A 27,111-nucleotide genomic window follows, 5' to 3' on the forward strand; every position below is an offset into this window, starting at 1 on the left:
AACTAGGGACCACATCATAGCTGAGATCATATGCAGATCTTGAGATCAGCTACAGCCCATAGTCTCCACCACACTTTTGTACATGGTTCTATCAGATCTGGTTCTCCTTTCCTTTCCTTTTCTTTTCTATCGATGGAACAACACTACACATGGTTCAACCCAGTATAGTCCCATCATATATTTATTTTCAATATTGTTTCATAGGCCACCCACCTATTTGTAATGTTATCTTTACCTTACTAATGAGATGACATTAGACATGGATGTACTCTGGATTTTGTTTCATAGGCCACATTGGCCTTATGTAGACGTTAATATATCTTTCTTTCTTTTTCTTTCTTTCTCTCTCTCTCCTTATTGATAATGGGTAATTATATTAAGTGCGAAAAAAAGTACAATATAACAAGATTACAAAGTACAATGGGGCACTAGGCCATCATATATAAACCAAATACGATGGATTCAACAAGTGCAAAAAGATAAGAGTGAAAGAGGCACCCTGGGACTAGACAAACAAAAGAGATCAAGAGTCTTGATGGGGTTTGGCCGCATCGACCTGGACCTTTGCTGCCAAAGCCTCTAATACCCCATCTTCAAAGAAATCTCCTAGCACCACAAAGGGATTGGGCCCATCATAAATTTCCTTCAGCAGAGGAGCCTATACCTATCCATTATCAGCTTTCTTGCACAAATCACAACGTAAAAGCAAAGCCTCAAGCCACAAGCCCAAATACAAGCAATGAGAGGAATACAACCGTGTATGCATAATCTTTCACAACCAGCCTGGTCATATACTTGCTAATAGAACCATTTGCATTATTTTGTATTTTATTGACCCACTTACAACCAATAGCTTTCTTGCACTTAGGCAATAGCAGTATTTTCCAAGTCTTGTTGGCCTCTAATGCAGCCATCTCCTCACCCATTGTTGCATCCTAATGAGCATGACCAACAACATCCTCAAAAATTCAATATCCTCAACCATCTTCACCATATAAACATAATGGTGAGCTATATAACCCTCAAAACTTAATCTTCTAACAAGGCATCTCACTTTGCTAGACATGCATAGAATTGGATCAGGAAATGGAGCTTTTACATTACCATGTGTTCTCCATACAGGTTATGTCCTAAGTGAAGGAATACAAAACTCGTTATCCAAACTCTTTAACCCACTAGAATCTCCGTCAAACCATGGACGGGCTTATGCATCCATGCACATCTCCTCTCTGCTATCTCTACAAGGTGCGGACGTTGTGTCTCTGTAATCGCTATGCAAGACCGCACCTCCACCAATGCCACTTTTAAAAAGTGAACGAGAAGGCCCATGGCAAACCCCTCGCAATCACTCATACACAACACCCTATAAAAGATAGCACAGACAAGCTATCCCCCATCTTCAATATTTTGCAGCAAATTTTTACTTTTAATGAGTTTGACCATCATCTCCTACATCACAAATAGTTCCATAGCCAAGTCCCACAACAAGCTTTGCTCTCCTTTTCTACCATTGGAGAGTGGGCTCTAGCTTCCACTTCTTTTGAGTGGAAACTAAATGGTGCCAAGAACCCCAAAAATAGGAAGGCAAGTCCTCCTAAAAAACAAATACTTTGAAACCTACTTCCTAGAATATTCTAAAACTAACAAATATTATACTCACTACCAACACCCTGATCAAGTGGACAAGGACTGTCATTCCCCTCCTGCACCTTCCCAAATCCTTCTCAGACCTCGGGCACACCAAGAGGCAACCAATATAGTACCCTTCATAGCTGAGCGGGATTTTGTTTCTGCACCTCATCCCACCCTTCCTCCTCTCACTAGTGCCCATACATCCCAATGGCAACCTGCTCAACATATATTTTATGAATAGTCCCTTCAATTAGAGCCTTTCATGACATTTGAAGGCTTGTCTAATTATTTGGCCCCCAATCCCATCTAATCTCCCTTCAAAGAATAAGGACGCATCTATGGCCCATGAGTCACCCACCTAAAACATCTTCTCATGGCAAAGACTTGCAATGGACAAGTTCGATGGTGGCTCTATCCTTAAACTAATCTCCTTTTAGGCATCCTACACTAAGTTAGGCTTGTCAAGCTAGTCATTCCCTAGCTCTTTCAGCTAATCATCGACTCCATCCTTTGGTTAATTGTCCTTAAGCGTGTCCCTAGCTCTTAAGGCTAATCATCAAGTCCATCCTACAGGCTAAGTGCCTTTTTAGAATTTTTCATACTTCTTCCATTGCATACATATTCAGGTCTACTTTTGATCGTCAGCTTTACATCAAAAGCACCTCAGTATGAAGCACTAACACCTAGGTTATTAGGTCTCTCCTATGTGCTAGGGGTTGCATTTCACTTCAGATCTGATGCTGCAAGGAATCTCCTCGTTCTGACTAGGTTGTAGACAAGGATTTTTGGCCCTCTCTTAGTGGGTCTATGTTCCCTCTTGTTTGAGCCCTGCTTTCCTCATCAGCTCAAGTGCTTCCCAAGAATCATGCTCTACTGCTGTCCAAAGGCAAGAAAGGATTGGCTCTTCTAAAAATCCTCATAACCACATGCTAGGCCTTTGTCCATGACCCAAGCTAATATCCCCCAAGTCACTATCATTAGTCTCAATCGTACCATGGAAGACAATCACAAGGGCTTTTAGTCCATGATAACTAGAAATTGTAGATATAAGAATACTACAAAGAACATGGAAACAAAAAGACTAATGTCTTTAAACCCAAACTTTTCATCCAATTTAGTTTCTATGTAACAAACTTGTCCAACCAAACCAGCAATCTAGAAGTAGCCAACACCTCAACCCTAAGAGAATTATCTCTCTATTTGTATATCTCACATTCAAGCCGCAGCACACATGTAAATATGCTCAAGTTACATAAGTATGAGTGCTAGCAACCACCAAAACACTTTTTGATCCCAAAATTGCTCTTATCATGTTGAGTGTATGATCCCATGTGAGCATCTAGGACAATGCCAAGGTTAACTTCAGCAACAAGACAAGTACACTCTTGCAAAAGCAATTTATTTTCTTAAAGCATCAGCAAGGGTTGAATTAGATTTCTAATGTATGAAAGCTTATGATACAATAAACTAAAGGGAGAAGCCCAAGTGAGAGCACGAGCAAGTGGAAGCAATGGAGGAGTGAGCTACGGTGGATGGAGCAAGAGAGCAAGAGAGCAAGAGAGAGAGGCTCACAATGTGGGAACTCCAACAGTCACAATGTGTAACCAGCCTTCCCTTATGCAAATGTCACTGAAAGAATAAAGAATGAAGTGATAGTCATGGGCACCTACCACCTACAGTGTACAAGTGTGCAAGAATTGTCGGTGTAGTAATAATAATACACAGGGGGTGTAGGCACAAGCGCCTTTACCCCTAACAACTTCCCACTTAAATGTGAATATATCCCTAGTGAGGAGAGAACAAGAAAAAAGTGACAATGCAAATGTACATAAAGTACAATAGGATGAGGAAAGATATCATCTTATCCAATGCCCATTAGCTTCCTAAGGCAAAACACTCCATTAAGAGGCTTTTAGTGAGCAGATCTGCAAAATTGTCATATATGTTAGGTCTCAAATATAGTGAAAGAAAACTGTCAAATACACAATTGACTAAGCAAGTGTAAAGAAGCCCAATACATAACCAAACAGGATGAATATATCACTGACAACAACTTGATAGAGATAGGTGCCAGCTTAAAACATGAATCAAATCAATCCACTAGGCAACAGCTACATCTGAATAGCATCTATAGAGCATGGACATAACTCAACTGAGTCCCACAGTCTCACGGAAGAAAGCTCAACTGCAAAAACCCAAAGCTCTACTTAAATGCAAAATATCGAAGTAGCTCAAGTTACTCCCACTTGAACAAACTTGAATGCCAACCAAGCAAGACAAGCTCAATAAATCATATATATGACATTTGAGCATCCAAGATACACCAAGTGCATAGCTAGGAGCATAAAACCCAATAAAATCTCCAAGCCCATAAGTGAACGATCACAATAGCATATCTAGGTGCATAGCATCAATGTCATACATCAATACATCCACTAAAGTACCCAAATGTCATCAGATGGCAATAGGCATAGACTTTCAAAATCAATTAGCTTGCTACGATAGTATACAGCAGATATGTCCTGAACAGTAGTTAACAGCAGGTTTGTCCTCAATGCAATGAACAAGTCTGTCTACAACACAATGAATAGCAGGTCTATCCTACACAGAGTAAACAGCAAGTCTGTCCCGCACTAAATAAACAGCAGGTCTGTCCTGCACAGAGTAATTAGCAAGTCTATTGTCAATGCCAAGAAGAGGAGGCCTAAAAACAAGTGCAATCTACGCTGTCCACATTGTCCTGTTTGTTGCTATTGCTGGCCACACTAGAGCACTTGCTAAAGCTCAGTCAAGTCTACTTGATGCCAGAAAGGAGCCCACACTTTTGAGAAACCATTTCTTTAGTTCATCTCCTTCAATTAGGGTCTCGCACTGACAACCCTGAAAAAGGCTAGCGCCATTATTCTGGGCACTTTATGAGTGGGCGCCCACATCATTGGTGCACCACCCTAGACTGTGCATGCCTATTTATAGGCCACCTCTTCACATATTCAGACACTCACTATTCATTCTTCACCTCTCTTCTTCTGTCATCAGACACCCTTCCACTCTCTCTCCAGCCTCTCCACTGCCCCCACACCCCTTATAGGAGGACATCACGGTTCATGGTTGGTGGCTTCTTCCTCATCATTTGCTGGTGTCATTTACACATCTTGGCGACAGCCCACACACCTTGGCGACCATCCCTATCTGTTGGTGTCAATTTTTCTCCATCATCTGGGCACTCCTTGCTTGTATTTCAGCTTTTGGAGGCCTTCTCCCAACCAGACGTTACTTCGCCACAGTTGGCGTCTTCCCCAACAAGCCCTACACCTTGCGTTTTGGGCTGCCAGCCATCTGGCATCATCATCCCCCGGCTCTAAACATTGTGTTTGATCATCCTGGCAGCTTCTACTCACATTGGCGACCTCCTCCACAGCTGGCGTCATCATTTGAGGGTGTTGGAGTTTGCGTTTGGCATCCTGGTCCCCACTTCCATCATCTGGCATCTGCGTTTTGCAGCCCAGACTCTCCTCCTGGCATCAGAGAACTGCACTCTGCTCCCTCGATAGCTAGTGATCACTCTCCTCCACTCAGACGGTATCAGAGGATTGCGCTTCGCTCCCTCAATAGCTGTCCTTCACCTTCAGCATACATCTTTGATATTCCTACTACCAGAGGAGTGCATTTCACTCCCTTCATTATGCAAATTCCCTACAAGTGCTGCCGCCTGATTCAGACAGGACAGTGCAATTATCTTCTGAGCTTTGGCTCCACTCTATCGGCTTTTGTCATTATAGCATGATTCAGTGCATCATCATTGTGTTCTTCTGAGTTTCTTTTCTATCTCAGTGTTTGCCATACATGTGAGATGGAAGGATCGAGGTGCAACTGAGAGCTCAATAGACAGTGTGAGAGTAAGAGAGACAGAGTGAAGCACGACACCCAAGAGAATAGACAGAAAGAGTGTAACCAGAAAGTACAAAGTACAACCCTTAAACCTTAGGGTTGTAGGGGGTATTCACACCCGACACACACTAAGTACCCATACGTGTGTAACATAAGCACATGAGCACATACGACAATAAGACTATAAGTCTGGGGGAAAAAACCTCTCCTACTGAGAGTAAAAAGTGCCCCAGTGTCCTAGTGATCACCAACACTCCCATATGAGCGTAGGCGTAAGTGAGGCGTGAGTCAAATACCCAACAAACCCCCCTGGAGTGAAGAGTGATCAAGAGTACAAGGATCATCCGCCACCACAGGATATCAAATTTAAAGTATCATGAAATGCTTCAAATTTGTCACGAGGAAGAGCTTTGATGAAGATGTCTGCCACATTACTGGTGGTAGGACAATAGACAAGGCTAATATCACCTGCATGTAGCCTCTCTCTGACAAAGTGATAATGGATCTCAATGTGTTTCGTGCGGGCATGAAACACTGGGTTCCATGCCACTGCAATGGCACTCTGACTGTCAGGGAGTAGGCTCCGTAGCAGATACATCCAGATCAGCTAGCAAGCATCTAAGCCATACGCATTCAACTGTGGTAGTGAAAGCTGCCTTGTATTCAGCTTCACATGACGATGTGGCAACAGTAGATTGTTTCTTGCTAAGCCAAGAAATGCAAGAAGAGCCAAGAAAAAAACAATTGCTACTAGTGGAGTGATGTGTATCATAATCACCAACCCAATCAGAATCACTGTAAGCATGTAACTGCAGTGGTCCCCCCTTGGCATAAAGCAACCCAAGAGATCGAGTACCTTGCAAGTAACGAAAAAGACGCTTGACAGCTTGCCAATGTGACATACGTGGTTGATGCGTATATCTGCTCAAAGCTGAAACTGCAAACTATATGTCCGGCCTAGTGTTGCATAGGTAAATAAGACATCCAACTGCAGGAGCATATGTATGTATATCAAACAAATCATTGTCATCATGTAATGACAGTTTCAGTATAGGTTCCATGGGGGTACAAATTGGCTTGCAATCCTGTAAGCCAAACTTCTCAAGAAGCTGCCCGATATACCTTGACTGTGATAGCCCAATACCTCGAGCATCATGTATGAACTGTATGCCCAAGTAGTAATGCAAAACTCCCAAGTCAGACATGTCAAAAGTTTGCTGCAAATTTTGTTTGAATGCTGAAATCTGATGTGTTCCAGTGAGCAAAAGGTAATCAACATAAAGACATATAATCAGCATAGATCCCCCTTCTTTACATATGTAAAGGGTAGACTCAGATGAGCTGTTTAGAAACCCCTGACCAAGCAAGAAAGCATCTATTTTTGCATACCAAGCTCTAGGAGCTTGTTTCAAACCATATAGTGCCTTTTTGAGCTTGCATACAAAATGTTCTGAGCCTTCAACTACAAAACCAATGGGCTGTTGTACATAAACTTCCTCCTGAAGTTCCCCATGTAAAAATGTAGTCTTGATATCTAGCTGATGCACTGTCCAACCATAATGTGCAGCCAAAGCAATCATAGACCTGATAGTCGTCATACGGGAAGTAGGAGCAAATGTCTCCTCATAGTCAATGCCCTTTTTCTGTGCGTAGCCTTTAGCTACAAGCCGTGCCTTGTATTTATCAATGGATCCATCTGCTTTCCTTTTCAGTTTGTAGACCCATTTCGTTCCAATGGCTTTCTTCCCAAATGGCAAGGACACCAAATCCCAAGTTTGATTCTTAGTAATAGAATCTAATTCAGCTTGCATTGCTGCCATCCAATGCACACTGTGTTGTGCATCCTCAAAATATTCAGGCTCTTCATTATCAAAAGTACTTGCTGCCATAACAAACTCTATGGTATGTGTTGAATCATGCAAACGAGTTTGCCTTCTAGTACGACCAGCCATGGGTGCATCCAAAGGACTATCTTGCATAGTCTGCAAATACCATCTAGGTAACTGTCTAGCTTCCTGACTGTGTGCAAGCTCTTGCTGAATTTCAGTTTCAGCATTATGCTGAATATTACGATCAGCCAATGGCTGAATTTCTGCACTTTCCATAGGAGCAGTTGGCTGAACATTAGGTTCATTTTCTGAAGCTCCAGCTGAATCACCAAAAGTAATGGGCAGCAGCCCTTCAAAAACATCACGGGCAGCCCGATATGTGTTCAAACCAGCCAAGGATAATTCTGATTTTTCATCAAAAACAACATCCCTGCTAACAAAAACTTTCTTTGTAACGGGATCATAGAGTCTGTAGCCTTTGCTCTCATTGCTATATCCCATAAAAATGCACTTAACAACCTTGTTGTCCAACTTTTTTCTAAGTACCTATGGAATATGGACATAGGCAAGACACCCAAAGGTACGAAAGTGACCAACAAAAGGTTTACGGCTGTTCCAAGCCTCAAAAGGTGTGATGGTCTTCAAGGCTTTGGTAGGGCATCTGTTCAAAATATGGCAAGCACACATGACTGCTTCCATCCAAAAACTATGAGGCAAGCTCTTTGCCTTCAACATACATCTGGCCATCTCCATGAGTGACCGATTCTTCCTCTCTGCTACCCCATTCTGCTGTGGAGTATAGGCAGTAGTATACTGATGGACTATGCCTTTCTGCTGCAAAAAAGAATTCAGCATAGAGGACATGTATTCCCCCCCTCAGTCCGAACGGAGAGTCTTAATCTTGCATCCATATTGATTTTCAACAAGTGCATTGAAAGCCAAAAATGCATCATATACTTCTGACTTCTTTTTCAAACAGTAGACCCAGCAAAAACGTATAAAGTCATCAATGAATGTCACAAAATAATAACAACCGCCCAATGACATGGTTTGCATAGCCCACAAACATCTGAATGCACCAACTGCAATCTGGTTGTTGCTCTGAAAGCAACATCACGGGGAAATGAGAAACGATGCATTTTCCCCAAAATGCATCCCTCGCATAAGTGCTCAGGAGGTCTCTCCAAGAGAGGTAAGCCATCCAGCATCTGAGTACGCTGCAAAAGCATCAAGCTGCCAAAGTTTACATGCCCCAAACGATCATGCCATAACTCCGCCTGTATCATAGCAGGAGTAAGAGTGGATGTCAAGTATGCTGTCTGATCTACTGAAAGAGCATGCAACTCATATAAACCATGACACAAAGATCCTGTCAAGACCAAAGTCATGCGTTCTTTATCTCTAACCATGCAACGGTCATCATCAAATGTGACCTACAAACCACAACGTACCAAAGAAGAAATAGAAAGCAAATTCTTCTTGATTCCAGGCACAAACAAAGCATCCTACACGGAGAATAGAGCCATCAATGGCTGTGAGCTGAATCTCCCCAATACCACGAACAGGGTATGATGCATTATTGGCACACTGTACAGATTTCCCAACGGGAGGTGCACTAACTGAAGCAAACAGATCTCTACGAGATGTAATATGTCTAGAAGCACCACTGTTAAAGAACCAAGTGTCAACATCCTCTATAGAGCTAAGTGCTCTATTGGCCCAAGAGATGTAAAACTCCAAGTATAAAAACAATAGTCCCTGTCCACAACAAAGGACGCGGACTCACTAGCAGTGGAAGGAGTAGTAGAAACAGACATTCCTGACTCCTTCTTCTTCTCTTTGGCAATGTGCTTCCTACACTCAGTGATATAGTGGCCTAGCTTCTTACAATAATGACATTTTCCTTTTTTTGGCTTACGTCCCCCCTTGTGTCTGATTCTGCGATGTGCCCGAAGTGCCAGAACTCTGTGGAGCATTTTTCACCTTGCTGTTTTTGCCTTTCTGTCTTGCCACAAAAGCCTGCTCAGAGACTAGCATCCACACCACTATTTTTCCTTGTTTGCTCCTCCTCTAAAAGCAAACTAACCAGCTGAATAAAAGTGAGTGGATGCTCGGCAATCCTCATGGTGAGGTTCAATGCAGTATGAAAAGACAAGTATGAAAGAGGTAAGGAATTCAAGGTGGTGGATATCAACTGTGCATCCGAAAAGTACTCATCTACATTCATGAGCTGCTCCCTCAAGTCCTGAATCTTATTCAAGTGATCCTGCATAGAATCACCCTCATTCATCTTCAAAGTCTCTAACTCTTTCTTCAAGAAAGAGATCCGAATCTCATTCTTTCCTGCAAACATATGCTCCAAAGTCAACCATGCATCTCGTGAAGAAGATGCTGAACGAATGTGAGGGATGATGGACCGCTGAACTGCTAGAGCAATCAGCGACAAAGCCTGTACATCGCATGTATCCCAAGCTTTTTGAGTTGCAGTTCTTGGAGGAAGCGGCTGAGGTGGAGCGGGCTAAGGTCCCCGTTGTCCACGTGCTCCTTGAGGAGGAGGAGTAACGGGAGCTACAACTCCCGGTCGAGTTTCCTCTCCACTGGCATAATCCCATAAATTCTTGGCCACTAATACATTCTTCATCATGAATGACCATAGCAAGTAATTGTTTCCGTCCAATCTATCTTCCTTGGATACATAAGTAAATACATCACCTCCCTAATTTGCCATGATGACAAATTTCCAAAGACAAATGAGCAATGTCAAAGCAGTAAGGACTGAAAATCTGCAAATTTCCAGAAATTGCAGCAAGCACACTTCTGCAATTAATGTGCAAGGGCATACTCTGTCAAAAATATCTTTTAATGCACCATTCCCAAGGTGCAAACAGTGCTCAGTAACACTGTTATATCGAAATCCCCAAAATTTTTGCCAAAATTTCTGTCAAAACAGTCTTTCTGTGACTGTAACAGCAGTTCATATTCAACTGTCCTCAAAATACATTAAAGCCCCAAAATTTCTGATAAACAAGTCCAGAAATTTGCATCAAATTTAGCCCACACTTGTATCTTGTATGCGGTGCCTGCTGCATATGAACCTCCTCTGCCAGAAATTGATTCTGGAATAAAGGGATAAAATTTTTGTTAAAAAATACCTGACGTGGTCAGGGCGGACGTCGGTCAAACCACAGTGCTGACGTGGACTACAGGCAGACGATCAGAGTGGCAAGTTGCTGGTCAGATGGGGCAGTCGGGTGGGTTGTAGACAAGCGGCGTCGAGCTAGAGGGGGCAGTCGGGCAGGCTGTTTGGAGCAGACGAACAGGACGGCGGGTTGCTGACGTGCCACAGGCAGGCGGCCTGCCACAGGCAAGCGGCCACAAGCAGGCGGCGCTCGAGACAGGTGTCGTGCCACAGGCAAACAAGCTAGAGGCAGGCGACGCCCAGGCTTGCTGGCGACTGCACAGGCAGGTGAGGGTGACGAGCTACAAGTCTTGCCTGACGAACAGGAGCTGTCGAGCAGGACAGGTGGACCTGACGAACAGGAGTAGGTAGACGAGCTGCGGTGTCAGCGAGAGTTGAAGGCCTGGAGCAGAACTGAGAACTGGCGGGGGCTGCAGACAGTGGGAGCTTCAGTTTGCAGACTGCAGACTACTCTGATACCAAATGTGAGATGGAAGGATCGAGGTGCATCTGAGAGTTCAGTAGACAGTGTGAGAGTGAGAGAGACAGAGTGAAGCACGACACCCAAGAGAATAGACGGAAAGAGTGTAACCAGAAAGTACAAAGTACAACCCTTAAACCTTAGGGTTGTAGGGGGTGTTCACACCCGACACACACTAAGTGTCCATAAGTGTGTAACATAAGCACATAAGCACATACGACAATAAGACTATAAGTCTGGGGGAAAGAACCTCTCCTACCGAGAGTAAAAAGTGCCCCAGTGTCCCACTAATCACCGACACTCCCATATGAGCGTAGGCGTAAGTGAGGCGTGAGTCAAATACCCAACAATACACACTGTGTTTCACCCCAGAAACCCTACTATCTCTCTAATACGTCGTTTTTCTCAACACACACAAGTCACGAAGAGGCCTATGAAGCATAGGATTGATGCATACCTTCTTGAGGGGCAACCATTAAACCTTCAGCTATAGGTTTCAAATCTAGGCTGACGCACACTGAAGAGAAGCTCCTCAAACCAATGCTCTAATACCCGTTGAAGGGAGAAGCCCAAGTGAGAGCATAAGCAAACAAAAACAATAGAGGAGTAAGCTATAGCAAATGGAGCAAGAGAGCAAGAGAGAGAGACTCAAGATGTGGGAACTCCAACGGCCACAATGTGTAACCAGCCTTCTCTTATTCAAATGTCACTGAAAGAATAAAGAATAAAGTGACAATGATGGGCACAGGTGTGCAAGTACTGTCGATGTAGCAATACATAGGCAGTGTAGGCACGGGCACCTTGACCCCCAACATAAACAAGAGTGCACCTCAATGACACATTCCAAGCTCACATTCTCCATACCTTATGAATTGATAGGCGAGACTTTCACTTATCCCAAAGTCAAATTCTCCACAAATATAGTAGTACCACACAAAAAAAACTTGCAATTGCATTTTTTATCAAATAGTCACAAAGTGTCAATATCCACACAATATCTTCACATCATTTCAAACCATGAAAATTAGTCTCACAAAGTTGATTATATTTTGAATTTGAAATCCTACAAGACCATGATGAACGGACTTGCAATGGCCAATATTTGTATCACTGAAGTTGAATTCAAAAGTCTAAGATTTTGCTAAGAAACAAGGCTAAATTCACAAACACTCTATGTTTAAGTTCAGTACTATAATTTCCTTTGCAAAAGTTCTATTTATTATCTCACATTATGTGCACTTTAACCTTCTTCCCAAGAAAAGTAATTTCTATTACAAAAATCCCCTCACAACAATAATTATAAGGTAACAACAAAGTACACAATCCCAAATACATGAACTAGGTATAAGTATGAGGAATAGATAATTCCCAAGCTAGGGAGAATGTTTAGAGCAAGGAGTAATGACAAAATGAGCTGGGTGATGTATAGTCCCGGATTGTATGAGGAACTTTGAACTAGACAAAGTTGCAAAGAGTCACACATATCTAAAAGGGCCTCTTGCCTTCTCCTTAAGCAATTAAAATCTTCCTCCAATTTCTCCCATCCACCAATAAGATCTTAATGTTCTCTTTGGATATGAGTCTCAAAAGATGAACTGTGTTGGTGTCTACAGCCCCACTAGATCTTTCTCTCTAGATATAAACTAGAGATGGTCCCAAAATCAATGAAAGTGTCCCACATTCCACTCCCCTAGCTGAACTCCAAAGTACAAATGACTCGTCTAGTGGCCTAAGATATAAGACCAAATGCTCCGTGGAAAATCTAGATGTTGTTCCTTATTTGCAGTCCATGCCATGGTCCTCTATCTATAGTCTGTTCCACTACTCCCCAAGTCACAATCGTCTCTTTGTAGATGCCCTAGAAAACCAACATGAGACCTCTTCTTTAAACCTCACGTTGGTAGGTAAATTGGGTGGTCAACCTCTATCCACTCCCAAGACAACACCACAAGATAAAAGCCAAGAATGTCTCTTAACAAAGTTTTTATATCAACACCACATAAGGTAAAACTGTGAGAGTGCGCAACGGAAGAAGAACACGAACACAGAGGAGGAGAGAGAGAAAGCAGGGAAAGAAGGAAGAAAATCTGCACTGACTGAAATGAATGCTGAATACACTTGGACTGATCAGTCCCTGCACATAGCCCGAAGTGTCAGTGAGGGCACAAGATCAGGCTGATGATGACGGCAGCACTGAAGACGGAGGAAGATGACGGAGTCGGAGTGTTCACCTGCCAAAGAAGGAGGGAAGATGATAATACAACTGACTGCCAAGTGGGAAATGGCTATGAATAGCCAAAAAACCCAAAAACTGGCCGACCTGAAATTTGAGGCCATAAATATGTCCGACCAGCATTTAATGCTGATCCGACCAGCATTTAATGCTGGTAAAAATGCCAGGAATGCTCAGAAAAATCCCGGAAAGGGTGGACAATGTCCGGCAGGTGAGGCAGGCTGAAGAATGCAGAAACTGCCCCGGAAAATGCACATAAAATCCCCACTAGAGGAGAAAATGCACTAACATGCAATAAACAGAGTGCTCCAGAATGAGCTACCTCCTCCGTCAAAACAAGTGATAGACAAGTCAGAGCTCCTAAAGTCCTCACTGACTCAAACTGAGGCTTACAGGCAGGAGATGACAAGGCATGACAAACATGACTACTAACAAAAACAAGATTCCCTACACCAATTTCTTTCAACCGAGAGCTCAATCCAGCCCTATAACAGCCCAAACATTCAGATTTACCGGTCTCCTTATTTTTAGGAGCGGAAATGCTGTCGGTGACTACCACTGCAAGTGACTATGCCATTGAAGGTAACACATACTGCTGTGGGGTTTACAAAGCTCCAAACAGCAAATTGCCCCTTTTAGTTATGTACATACATTCCAACATAAAAACATATATTCCAGCACATTGCCCCTGTTAAAAGCTACAAGGCTTCAAGATCCACTCAAGTGTTGCCATTGCAAGTACTACAAGGCTTCAAGATCCACTACAAGTGTTGCCATTGCAAGTACTGCAGGATTGCAAAAGACATAGGATTGCGGGCAGCAAACTTTTTTTTTTCATTTCAGATATATATTGAGCATGAAAATACATATATTTCAGCATAATCTTCCCGGACAAACATTATCAAGCTTCAGAACCTACTGTGGTATGGTAAATACTGTTGCAAGGACTATGGAACTACGGAACTGCAGGTAACAAATAGATCTGTATGCTAGCATGGACAAGCATGTATTTTAGTACACTCTTCTCTGATAAAACACCACAAAGCTCCAAAAACCTGCAAAACCTCATGCTACAGAAAACTTGCATTATGCGTGCATGAAACAGAACCACATGAAAATGTCTTTTCATTCCCAAAGAAACCAGCAATTTCATTGCTTCTGCTGCTCCGAATCCTTCGAAGTTTCCATTAACTCAAGTCGTATATTCAGCCTTCAACAGCAGTACATGATTTTTATGACACACCATTTTTCAATCACCAAAACTCCCATTTCCCTTCTCTAACTCTTAGCTACCAAACTTGGTAGGGATCCTTGTTAGGTGTGTAAGTACACTTTGTGCATGCTATTCATCATTCGGAACCCTCTGATTAACACCAAATTTCAGAATACCCAAACTCTCCGAAATTGCTAACCGTAACAAGCTACTGTACGAATTGTATATACACTACTTACAGCATTCATGTTTATATGATTCTACCAATGTATCTCTTGAGACAGAACCCATTGACCTTGCTTTTATGAACCATCCCATCTAGATCCTATAATAGATAAGTACCATTTTCAAACTTCTGCTTGATCACATAAAGGGTCCTTCCCATCTAACTCGAAATTTAGTTTGAAAAGTAGAATCCAAACTACTGTCATATCTCATGACTAGCATTTCCTTATCAAGGTTATTCCTCCTCATAGCGTATTGAACCATTCCCTCCTTTTCAAAATTTCTCTCTCATAACAGTCCATTGCTTGTTGTGTACCCAGTTGTAGCGTATGCAATGCCAGTCCTCTGTCAACTTCCAACCCTAGCTTATCCAGTTGACATCTTCTTATAAGCTCCATCATGGGAAACATAACATTCATAGGCATTATAGCCTCCTAACCATATACCAAATGAAAAGGGGTGAAACCTGTACTTGTCTTCAATTTTGTCCTACAAGCTCATAAAGCTTGATACTAGCACTTGTCCCAATCCTTTGGATGGTCTTCCATCAATTTAAGAAAATCTTCCGCAAAGTCCCATTGAATGATTCTACTAGCCCATTGCATTGAAGGTAGTAAGGGGTAGCAAACCTATGCTTTAGATCTAAATTCCTTGTCATTTCATTAACTAGCTTATTTTTGAAACTCAAACCCTGATCTGTTACTATTTCCAATGGTATCCCAAACCTGCAGCATATATCCTCCATCACAAAGTGGACTACATCCACTTTCTTACATCTTCCAATAGCTTTTTCTTTAGGCCATTTGGTCACGTAATCAACTGCAATAAGGATATACGACTTTCCTCCTTTAGTATCTAGCAAAGGTCCAATGAAATCCAAACCCCATCTCTCAAATGGCCCATAGGCAACAGCACCCTCTTAGCAAATGGCTAATAAGCATGGCAGCTTTTGCACCAGTGAGCAACATCAACACTCAAACTAGGCCAAGTAAGTGCTGATATCAGGATTTTCCTTTTGGTTAGCTCGAATCCAAAGTGACTTCCACATTCTTCTTCATGACAAAAAGATAAACAAGCGGAAATTTCAAAGCTATCCAATACTCTTCTCAATACATTATGAGCCCCTCTCATATACAACTAGTTGCCTACAAGCGTGCAGGACTTGGCAACCAAAGATTTCAGCTCACCAACTTTTAAGAATTCTTCAATCAAATGAAGGCTTTCCCTGCCTTCGTATCTAGGATTGTCTACTCTCATAGTAGCAACATAACTTGAAATAGCATTTTTAGTCAACTCATAAGCTCTAGTGTTAATTCCCCTACCAATATGACAAATTTCAAATTTTTGAAAGCTGCTTGATCAACCCCTTTATCTTGAACTACCAATTCCTCCAAAATTCCTTGTTAGCCTTCCAAACATTTTGAGCTTGCCTCATAACTATCATAGCATCTCCCTTTGCCACTACCTTTCTATATCCCAATTGAATACACTATTTTAGACCAGCATGTAAACTTGCATATTCAGCCTCGTTATTGCTTTGTATTCCCTTACTTTCCTGACTTCTTGAAAAAACTTTTTGGCCTTCAACATTCAAAATGACAAATCCCAAACCTCCCTTTTCCAACATTCTTCTATGACTGCCATCAAAAAAGCAAGTGACATCTTTATCCTTCATTTCCTCATGAATTTGAGGATGCGGAATCAACTTCCATTTTACAACAATTGCACTTTCAGAAGGCTCTTTATAGGTCAAAAAGCCAATTAAATTAGCTCTTGCAGTATGCTCTTTCAGACAAGTAAATTTGAATTCCTGTAGAACCAACAACCATTTAATTACCGCTCAGCCATTTTCAGCAAACCGCAAAACATGTGGCAACAACTCGGAACTAGTAAGCACTACAAATGGTTTTTGAATCAAATATGATTTCCACTTTTAACTCCGTATATCAACCCCCATACTAACAGCTCTTCTTTCATCCAAGCCTTTTCAGTCACTCCAATAGATCCGCTTATGTAAAACACAAGTCGCATATAAGACATTTCCTTCCCTTTCTACATCAAAATAGCTCCAATTGCATTCTTTCCAACGCTGATGCTGATGAAAAAAGTTCATTCCAATTTGGAGGCATAAGAACTAGCAAAGTACTCTTTATCTCCTTTATATGCAAGAATGCATCCTCTTCAATTTGGATCCAAACTAAAGTTTTTGAACTGCTTTCTACAGAGGATACACATATTCAGCTAGCATATGAAAAGACCTTGATAGTATTAGCAGTCATGTTTGTATGCCTTGTCATCTCCTACTTGTGAGCCTCACGAACAAGGACTTTAGGAGTTCTGCTCTATTTGTCACTTGTTTTGACGCAGGAGGTAGCTCATTCTAGAGGACTCAATTTATTGCCTTTCAGTGCATTCTCTCCTCCAATTAGGATTTTGTATGAATTTTCCAAGTAGTCTTTGCATTTGTCAATCTATCTCACCTGCCAAACATTGTCCACTCTTTCCGAGATTTTTCAAAGATTTTATGGCATTTTATCAACATTAAATGCTAGTCAGTCATATTTTGGCCCCAAATTTTAGGTTGGCCAGATTTGGGGGTATTTGGTCCCACAGTTCAAGTCAGCCATATTTTGGGGGCCATACACCTAAAATCTAGGGCCAAAATAGTCGGCTAGATTTGGGGGAATTTGGCTATTTATAGCCTCCCCCACTTCGTTAACACATCATTCATTCATCTTCCTCCTTCCTTGGCAGGTGCACACTCCGACTCCGTCATCTTCCTCCATCTCTGGTGTTGCCATCATCATCAATCTGATTTGGTGCCCTCACTAATGCTGTGGGCTGTGCGCAAGGACTAATCAGTCCTCCTGTATTCAACATTCTTTCCTTGTTAAGTGGAGATTTCTTTCTTCTTTTCTTGCAGTCTCCCTCTATTCCTTTGTCTTTTTGTTCATGTTCCTTCTTCCGTTGCGCACTCTCACAAATAGGTACCTCAATTTTTAAACAAACCTCATCAATTCTTTTACAATTTTTGGAGAATCCATAAGAAGCAAGGCCTCAACTTTTCTAGGTTCAAGTGAAATACCAATAGCAAATACTTCATGATCCAAAAGTATCACTTTACCTCTTGCAATCTTGCATTTATCAGGATTTCGCTATCCTCCATCTTGATCTATTTTGTAAAAGACCTCATCAAGCTTTTCAGCATGCAAAGCTCTAGAGATGTATATAGAGAAGTCATCCATGAATTCTCCCAAGGATTTTCCAATGAAAGGAGAGAATATCCAATTGACCCACCTTTGAAAGCTAGCATATGAATTCATCAAACCAAAAGGCATTACCCTAAAACAAAAACATCCCTAAAGAGTAATGAACGCTATCTTTTTCTTATCCTCCGCTACAATTCTAATTTGGAAGTATCTCCAAAATACCCATCGCATACACTATAAAGCTCATGACCTACTACTTGATCCAAAATCTCATTCTGAAACGAAAGAAGATGGTAATCTCTTTTGGTCATAGCATTAAGATGCTTAAAGTCAACGCATGCTCTCCATTTCCATTCTTCTTTTGTCTAATTACAACACAAGATACACATTCTACATCATGAAGTATTAGCTAGATGACGAATAACATGATACATATGTCATGAGGACATGTATTTTGGAAACCTCACTTAACATGTGGATTAATTTTTAATCACATGATTAAGTAAATGTTGCATATGTGAGGTGCAAATGGGGTTAGAGTAAATTTACGAGCCCGAGACCCAAGAAAATCACGGGATGTCAAAGGCAAGAGTTGCTATAAGTTATGTTGCACAAGTATTTATTAGCTCTTTCCAAATTAGATTGTACAATGAAAAAAGGAAATTCCAAGAGCCTTGCCCTAGAATGGATGTCTCAACACCCACTCCTTGGATATTAGTCAAGTCTTACAATGGTCTCCTCTAGTGATACCCCAAATCCTCTTTCTAAATTAGATTGTAGAATGAAAAAAGGAAATTTCAAGAGCCTTACCCTCGAATGGAAGTCTCAACACCCACTCCTTGGATACTAGCCAAGTCTTGCAACGGTCTCCTCTAGTGATACCCCCAAGGTCTCCATGCCTCCTTAACACAAGTGGTTAGAAATTTACTTGGTCAAGAGGAGGCATCAACCACAAGGTGAAGGTGGCTTTGAATATCATTACACAACCTAGATCAAGAGGAGGCTTGGTGATCATATACCCAAATGGCCAAAGCAAAGCCTTATTGGTGAAACTCACCATCAAGGATCTCCTTCCAAGCAAGGAGCCTTGGAACAAACTTCTGCTACAGAGCCTTCAATCTATTACACTTATACATGGAGAACCATGGCAACCTACCATTCACCAAATCTTCAAGAGATTAGGACCAAATAGTTAGGTAAGAGTTTTGAGGTTAAGTTTGCAATTACAATTATCATAGCATGGAGATTTCTTTCATTTGGCCGCCCCAGCTACCATCGGCAAAAGTTGAAGAGAACATGAGGCAACCTCTTTTCTTCAATCACTATTTCTAGAAACAACCGCTAAAGGCCTCACATGCCATGACAACAGAGGGAGCACCAAAGGATAGATACAACCACTTCTCGAACCCGACTTGCTCTCTTTCCTAGAGTGGACATCTTCCTTGGGGTCATTGTGACTAGCAAAGACAAGACATTTATATTCATAGTAGATGAGGATAGTCGCCTTCAACGAAGTTCATGATCTTCTAGACATAAGATCAAGGTAGTTGCACACTATGAGAGACAATGGTACATTAGCCCAAACCCAACTGCCCCCTTGTTAGATGGGTGGAGACATTGGGCTTATCAAAGAATGGTCCTTCAAAAATTATAGTGGGATCCACGTAAATGGGCTTGGAGGGATCCTGAAACCACTCTTCCTTCTTGGAAAGGATGGTAATTCCTTGATTGAGCACTAAATTACAATAATCATCGAATGAATATAACTTGAAATGTACAAATTACCTTAATAATCTTGGACATTGGACACCTTGTTGCACCCAAAACTGGTGCCCCTTTTGGTTTTTCTTTAACTTGATTGCTAATGGAATGAGTACAAGCCGAGATTCACAATCTTCTTTGTTGTTCCAAAAAGCCTCTTTGCTGTAGCAACAATCAGCAATCAATTAGGGCTCTTTCACCCAAGCTGTGCACAAATGGAACCACCAACTGGCCAAATGCTGCCCCAAATTACAATGAATGGGCTGGCAACTAAATTCCCTATCAATTACACAAATTTCAGGTGCTGAATTCAGCTACAATGCCTTCACCAATTGGCATGGCTCCTGAGGTGGCTGTCATACCCTAATTTCTGCAAAAATTTAGGGCTTACAACAAAGATCTCTCTATTGTCCACCAAATTTTGCTAAGATTTGCTCAAAATGGCTGAGAAATGTTGAGATCTCCTAAGAATGGATTAGAGAAGGTGAGAGAAAGCCAAGATGAGAGAGAAATCTTATTTTCTTCATGAGAAAACCCTAAATTCTGCCTGCTGCCTGCTCCAACCTGCATTTAATGCAGTCACCTACTGCCAAGCACCTCCAAAGTGCTGTCACCTAATTAGCAATGCTATTGGGAGCCCCTAAAAGGTGATTTCCTGCTGTCCCCTACCTGTTGAGGCCCCCAGATGGCTGTCTTCTGCAACAAATTACTATTCTATGATCAAAAATGAAGCAGTAGCTCTCTCTCTCTCTCCCTCTCCCAAGCTGTAAACCGACTGAATGATTGAGATCTAGTCCCCCAAAACCATTTTCTCAATTTGCATGGGCATTTTGCCAAGTGGTAGGCTTCTAAACCCATTTTTCACCATTATCCAGCCATTTAATTAATTTTCAAATTTAAATAATCATGAAATTTAATTTTAGCCCTTCAGACCTTGCCCAAAATTAAATGTGCCCATCCATAATTAAATTAGCTAGGCCATTTATAACCTGAAGTGGTCCCCAACCTTTGTTGACCCTTAGACTCCCATTAATTAATCAATTAATGCTAGTTCCTAGTATCACCACCGACACTTATTGGCCAAACCACTGTCCTAGGGTCCAATCTGATACCAAAACCTAATCGGCATAGCTTATCACAACTTTTTCCTTTGACACCCACTGCATCCTCGAGGTCCTTGGCCTGTTACTATGGAATATTTGTCATGTGCATCACATGTGCTTAAACAACCTTGCACATTTGATTGATGACTTAATCAAATGTTATCAACAAGATTAAAGCATCTCGAAATTTCACATCCTCATGACAAACCCATTCCTTGATAGATCATGCAATGTAGCCTTCTTTGGGTAGCGTTCCATTCGCATAGACAAGACATCTTAGATCATCAAACTTTTGAAGGAGGGTACATGGTAGTTTTAGGCCGAGGAAGATATTCCTTTAGTTCATAGGAGCCTAGCACTTGATACATGGCTTCGATATAACAGGGCCCCAATGGCTTGTGTGAGATGTGAGGAGGTAGAGGAGACCCAAAGACACTGCCTATGGGGCTGTCCCATAGTCCACAAGATATGGAGGAGAGCCCTCAAGATGATCTTTCATGCCATAGCACATACCGTGGTAGTGAATTGGGGGGTTGTAGTTTGGGGTTATGAGGATTTTCATGGGAGTCACTCCTTTTTCATCACTCATCAAGTTCCCCACTCAAGATTACTCACAAACATAGTTTGGGGATGTGAGGATTTTCATGGGAGTCGGTCCTTTTTCATCATTGGCCACAATCCCCACTCAAGGTTACTCACAAACATAGTGGACAACAAAGACACTCTCATCGGTGGGAGTTGATTGCTAGTATTATTGCTTGTATATTTGGACTGCAAAGTGCAGCAATGCTATAGATCTCTAGGATGTCCCTAGTACAAAGACTCTCTTAAGGATTTGGACAAAGATCATCCATACCCTCTGTGGGAGATGGGAGAGGTTGTAGAGTGGCTCTAAGAGGATGAGGAGGAGAAGAGATGCCTTCTTGTGGACTTGGGACTCCAACACCTTTTGTCATATAGCCCCTCAAATGCTCCATCATTATAGCCCACCAAATTAGTTATTCCCACAACCATTGCATTTATGATGTACTTAGTTTGCTCTCTACACAGTTCTTTGTATTTTACCTCAGGTGGTTTTATCTGACGTGCTATTGATGGAATTTCTTTTCTTTGAAAAAAAAAAGAATAGCTCAAATTCTTTAAATGTTTGACGCTGTCAAACCTCCTCTAAGGCCTTGTAATCTCTATCTTTGAATGTCCAATAGACAGCCTATGAAGGACAATTACTCATGGATTGTCTTCAACCTTCAAAGAGAGTTCCCTCGAGAGCTAGGGTCTTTGCCCTAGCATGTTTCCAAACTATGATAGTGTATGTATACTATACACATCCATGTTTAATTCAATATGAGCAAGTATGACTGAAAAATAGATGAGAGGGTACTACTAATGGGCAATCGCAATCCAGTGTTCCTCACACAATATTGTGGTAAAGTACATCAAAGTAAAAGCCCATTTCTTAGCACATACATACTAGAACAATATGACCATAGAAATACAAAAGTTAGTGTTTTATCTTTCAATAGTTTGTACATCTATAGAAGTTCATTTAACATTTCAGAGATCTTTCACAGCATATTGATGTAGCTTCTTTATCTTAATGCAACTTCCATCCTTTAGCCAAACAATGAAAGCTACTTGCACACTCAATTCTTAACTTAGAGCAATCTTTCCTTTTTCTCAATGCAAAACAGAAAGTCAAAGTCATACGCACCCACTTCCACCTCTGCTGTGCCTTTGATATACCTCTGCATACCAAAAAATAAGGTGTCAAATATAACTAATACAACAAATGTGGAAAATTCAATTTGAATGTAAAGTTGCTCCAAAATAATGAACATTAACATTCCAAAACTATCCCTATATGATATTAACTTTGGAAACCATAACCTTGGATATTACAATGCCGTGGAGGATGCAAAGCAAGCTATGCTTTGCAGGCAAAAACTTGTCAGATTGTACGAGACATGGACACATAAAGCCATATGACTACATAGATGCCAAAACAGTAGTACAATACAGCAGCTCGAGGGTGTGCATGAGTGCAGGACACTACAAATCCACTACACGATGTCTATGCCAAAGGTGCAAGGCCTTGTCTAGTGCAGACTAAAAGTGCCAAGCCATAACACAACAATGTACAAGGAACTCGAGTAACCAAAATTACCATACATGGACTAAAGCTTCCAAAGCTCCAGAACATGCCCCCTTGACTCAGTGACAACACTGATGACTAGGAGATGGCATAGGCACATGCTGCTAACACCCCTCTCAAAACCTCCATGAGGCACTAAGCATGCTAGATCCAGACTAAAAGTCAGGAATACCATCTCCGCTAGAGATCCACCAAGTGTAGCTCCACTCCCAAAAAAGTCCCTTAGGGTCCTGTAATGTAGTCTGCGACTCTACCTCAAAGGGCTCTAAGAAACAACTCTGATCCAAGAAGTCATGGATGACTCCTATAAATACTTGGATCCAAAAGTTGAGAATTGAAGACATCATCCCCAGCACTACATTTCTAACATAACTTTGACATGAAAAGAACTCTTAGGTAGCTCCAAAAGCAGATCATTCAAAGTCCTCAAAATGGAGACCAGTATTTGGGACCTTCTTTTAATCTCTACTCCAAGACACTATACTCCCCAAAAAAACCTATCTGGGGAAGGTGGATGTCTAGCATTAGAAGAGATATCTTAAGACTAATCACTTTAGCACGGACCTTATATACTATTCCAAGCAAAGTTCTCTCCAACCTATCTCTAAGGATGAGTTGAATCAACTATCACACAATCAAAGGGAAGTTTGGATGATGCAATTGTCTCTCTCGCCACTAATGCCAATGGTGTAGCTTCTGTTGTTGCACTTTTATAAGTAGTAGGCTTGGAGTCTCTAACAACTCTCCATCATCTCCCTAGCTCTTGCACCTATTTCTGCAATGGACATTTTGGCTCCTCTCCTTGCTTTTATGTTCAATAGGGCTATAGCTGAGGGCTTCCCACACGTGTGAACCATGCATCCCATTGTGCCTATCCATAAGTCTAGAGATTCCTTAGATCTTGGTAATTCCACAATCATTGCGCATATGCAAAGAGAGGGAGATTGAGGGAAGGAAGATAGGTTGGATTCAGATGGGGATTCTCTACACTTGAACACGTCTTCACCTTGAGGGGCATCATTGAGCAAGCTAAAGGAAGATTGGATTCTACTGTTGCTTTGTGGATTTCCACAAAGCCTTTAATACAATTCCACGAGATAGACTACTACAAAGGTTGCAAACACTAGGGATCCTATCAGACATGATCTAGGGCATCTATGCATTGTATGAGAAGATGGTGTTGAGAAACCCTTCACCCACAGTTTGCATTTTTGCATTTCTACGTTTTGCGTTCAGGGTTTACAGCCTCAAAAAGGGGCGCCATCCTAGACTAATTGTGCCTATTTATAGGCCACTCTCTCATTCAATCCTCACGGCTGATTCATTCAATCTGTCACCTCTTCTCTCCAGTCTCTCCACTACCCTCACACCCCTTCAAGAGGACATTGCGGTTCGTGGTTCGTGGCTGTCCTCATCATCTTCCTTGTGCTACGGCACCCTTGTTCCCTTGTATCACATTCATTCCATGATTCGGAACTTCATCATTCCATTCATCAGAGTTTCTTCTCCCTTCTCTTCTCTTCTCCATGTTTACTGAGTTCACTCCATGTTCCTCCCCGCAAAACCTACTATCTCGCTGGTACATCATCTTTTGACATGGTATCAGAGCTAGATCTGCTCACCTAGCGGCAAAGATCCTCCATTCCAGTGAAGGCAAAGACCGATGGCAGGTTCGGCATCCACTTCTCTTCTTCTTCCGCTGCATCAAAATCTCGTTTTTGCAGATTTCAGGTGGCTTTAGCTTGTTGCCCACACCCCGTTTGCGGAGGACATCTCAGCCGAAGCTGTCCATTGCTGTCTCCATCAGTTGGCACCTGATTTCCAGCCCTCTTCACACAGTTTGGAGCTGATTCCAGCCGGGCGACTACTGTTCCTATGCAGACCTGCTGCCGTACAGCCTGCCACATCATCACAATTCTGCTACCTGCGTTTTTAGTCTTTCTCTCTCCTGCAGGCTGTCCTGCCTACGTTTTTAGTCTTTCTCTCTACTGCAGACTGTCTTGCTTGTGTTTTCAGTCTTTCTCTCACCCGCTACATTTTTAGTCTTTCTCTCTCCTCACCTGCGTTTTTCTACTGGTTGCAACCTCTTACTGCTGGTCACATCCTCCTCCCACTAACAGCTCACTTCGAGCCCTTCCACTGCCCTCCCACCCCTTGAGGCGGACATTGCGATTCGTGCTTCACACTGTCCTCGCACCCCTTAAGGCAGACATTGCGGTTCGTGGTTCATGGTGATTGACCTCTTTCTTCTTCAACAAGGCACACTGGTATCCATGGCTTCTTCACCAATAGATGACCAGACTACTGGGTGCTCCTACTGTGGCATCACTGGACACACCACCAACGCTTGCCGACTTCAGCACTTGCTCCCCACCCCCCCGGAGTATATGCGTCTTCCACCATGCACTCCTTGTGTCACCTCTCCTTTCTGGGCCACAGAGATTGTTCTGCATTAGCTATCAGAGTACTATGCTCACGGCAATAAGACGCATCTGATGCGCACTAAGTCCTTTCCAGCACATGGAGAATCGATTGGCGCTATGACCTCCTGAAGATCGTCGCAATGCCAGTGGTAGTCTTCTCCCACTTATTTTCGGATACAGTGGCTACAACGGCCCGCGGTTTTGCAATTCACTCCATTGAGAGACAATAATTGTTTGATACCGTCTCCTCATCAGTCCGCTCCTTCGAGAGACAGTGGCTACTCGACTTTTTCCTTTTCTTCGGCTACCCAGTCTGCTCCACTGAGAGACAGCGACTGTTGCCCACCTCTTGCTCATCTTGAGCCTCCTTCTTCCCCACCCTCTTCCACTCAGGTTTGAGAGGCCACTTCTAGGTGCTTTCTAGCTTCCTTTTTGGTACCCCAGATACCTTCTTCGGCACGATCGGCGGCACTTCCTTCATCATCACACATTTCGGAGTCTATGATCCATGAGTTTTTGGATTCTCTATCTACTTCAGAGGGGGAAGTTATTTATTTGCCCTTAGAGGGGGCATCTACTTCTTCGCCTTCAGCGGGGGCCCCTCCACCTCCCACCTCAGAGGGGGAACCTACTCCACATGAAGTTCTTCACCCATCCTCTACTTTCTTGGGGTGGCTGTCTTCGACCAGTCATCTCTTCTACTTATACCCAAGATCTTTAGGTACCACCTAGATCGGGACCTCGGAGGTTCAGCCGCGACTTGGTGATGACGCCTTCGTATTCCTTCCAGAATGGATGCACGGAGCTAGTGGCTTCTCTCCCGAGGTTGAGTTTCGGGTTCTCCAGTTCACTCTGTCTATTGTTATTTACTGCAGGTTCCGTTTCCGATGGAAATCTTGGATCTTCAGGATCCTCTACATCTTCTTCCTCCTCTTCTTCTTGTCTTGGTCACTTGGTCAGTATGGAGCCACCTCCCGAGATCGAGTACGGGCATATCCTTATGGTTCTCGGTACCACACAAAGTCCGACATTCCTCCTGTGCATTACATGTTTTCATCATCTTTGTACTAGGGCGCTTGGGCAAGTGAACAATTTTCCCACGAGGAACACTGTCCAAGTGGCACTTGCTGCATGAGCATTCTTCAGTATGTAGCATTGTATCTCCACCTCACTCTTCTCTTATTCCCCTTTTTGGGCCTGAGAGGGGGTGTTGAGAAACCCTTCACCCGCAGTTTGCATTTTTGCGTTTCTGCGTTTTGCGTTTAGGGTTTGCAACCCCAAAAAGGGGTGCCATCCTAGACTGACTATGCCTATTTATAGGCCACTCTCTCATTCATTCCTCACAGCTGATTCATTCAGTCCGTCACCTCTTCTCTCCAGCCTCTCCACTACCCTCACACCCCTTCAGGAGGACATTGCGGTTCGTGGTTCGTGGTTCGTGGCTGTCCTCATCATCTTCCTTGTGCTACGGCACCCTTGTTCCCTTGTATCACATTGACTCCATGATTCGGAACTTCATCATTCCATTCAACAGAGTTTCTTCTCTCTTCTCTTCTCTTCTCCTGTCCATGTTTGTCGAGTTCACTTCGTGTTCCTCCCCACAAACCCTATTGTCTCGATGGTACGTCATCTTTTGACAAGTGGTAGGCAGGGCGAAATGCCCAAGAGGACTTTCAAACATGGTCTCTAGCACCATTGGAGTGAAGCATGGATGTCCCCTCTCCCCTACACTCCTTGGACTCTACATCAATGAAATAGTATACCACATCAGACGAGGAGGAGGC

General features: G+C 42.5%; 1 protein-coding gene across 2 annotated transcripts in view; it reads right to left on the bottom strand.

Annotated features, from left to right (window-relative positions):
* The window catches only part of LOC148021525 (protein HAPLESS 2-B-like), a 309,826-nt gene that overhangs the window by 245,732 nt on the left and 36,983 nt on the right, over positions 1-27,111 (bottom strand). For both annotated transcript variants that reach the window (XM_087696627.1, XM_087696629.1), the window contains exon 4: positions 22,464-22,497. In XM_087696627.1, the coding sequence (XP_087552753.1) occupies positions 22,464-22,497 (34 nt within the window). The remainder of the gene's footprint in view (positions 1-22,463; positions 22,498-27,111) is intronic.

Source organism: Lygodium microphyllum, chromosome 17 (genome assembly GCF_053477565.2).
Source record: "Lygodium microphyllum isolate KBCC chromosome 17, Lygodium_microphyllum_v1.1.10, whole genome shotgun sequence".
Taxonomy (NCBI): Eukaryota; Viridiplantae; Streptophyta; class Polypodiopsida; order Schizaeales; family Lygodiaceae; genus Lygodium; species Lygodium microphyllum.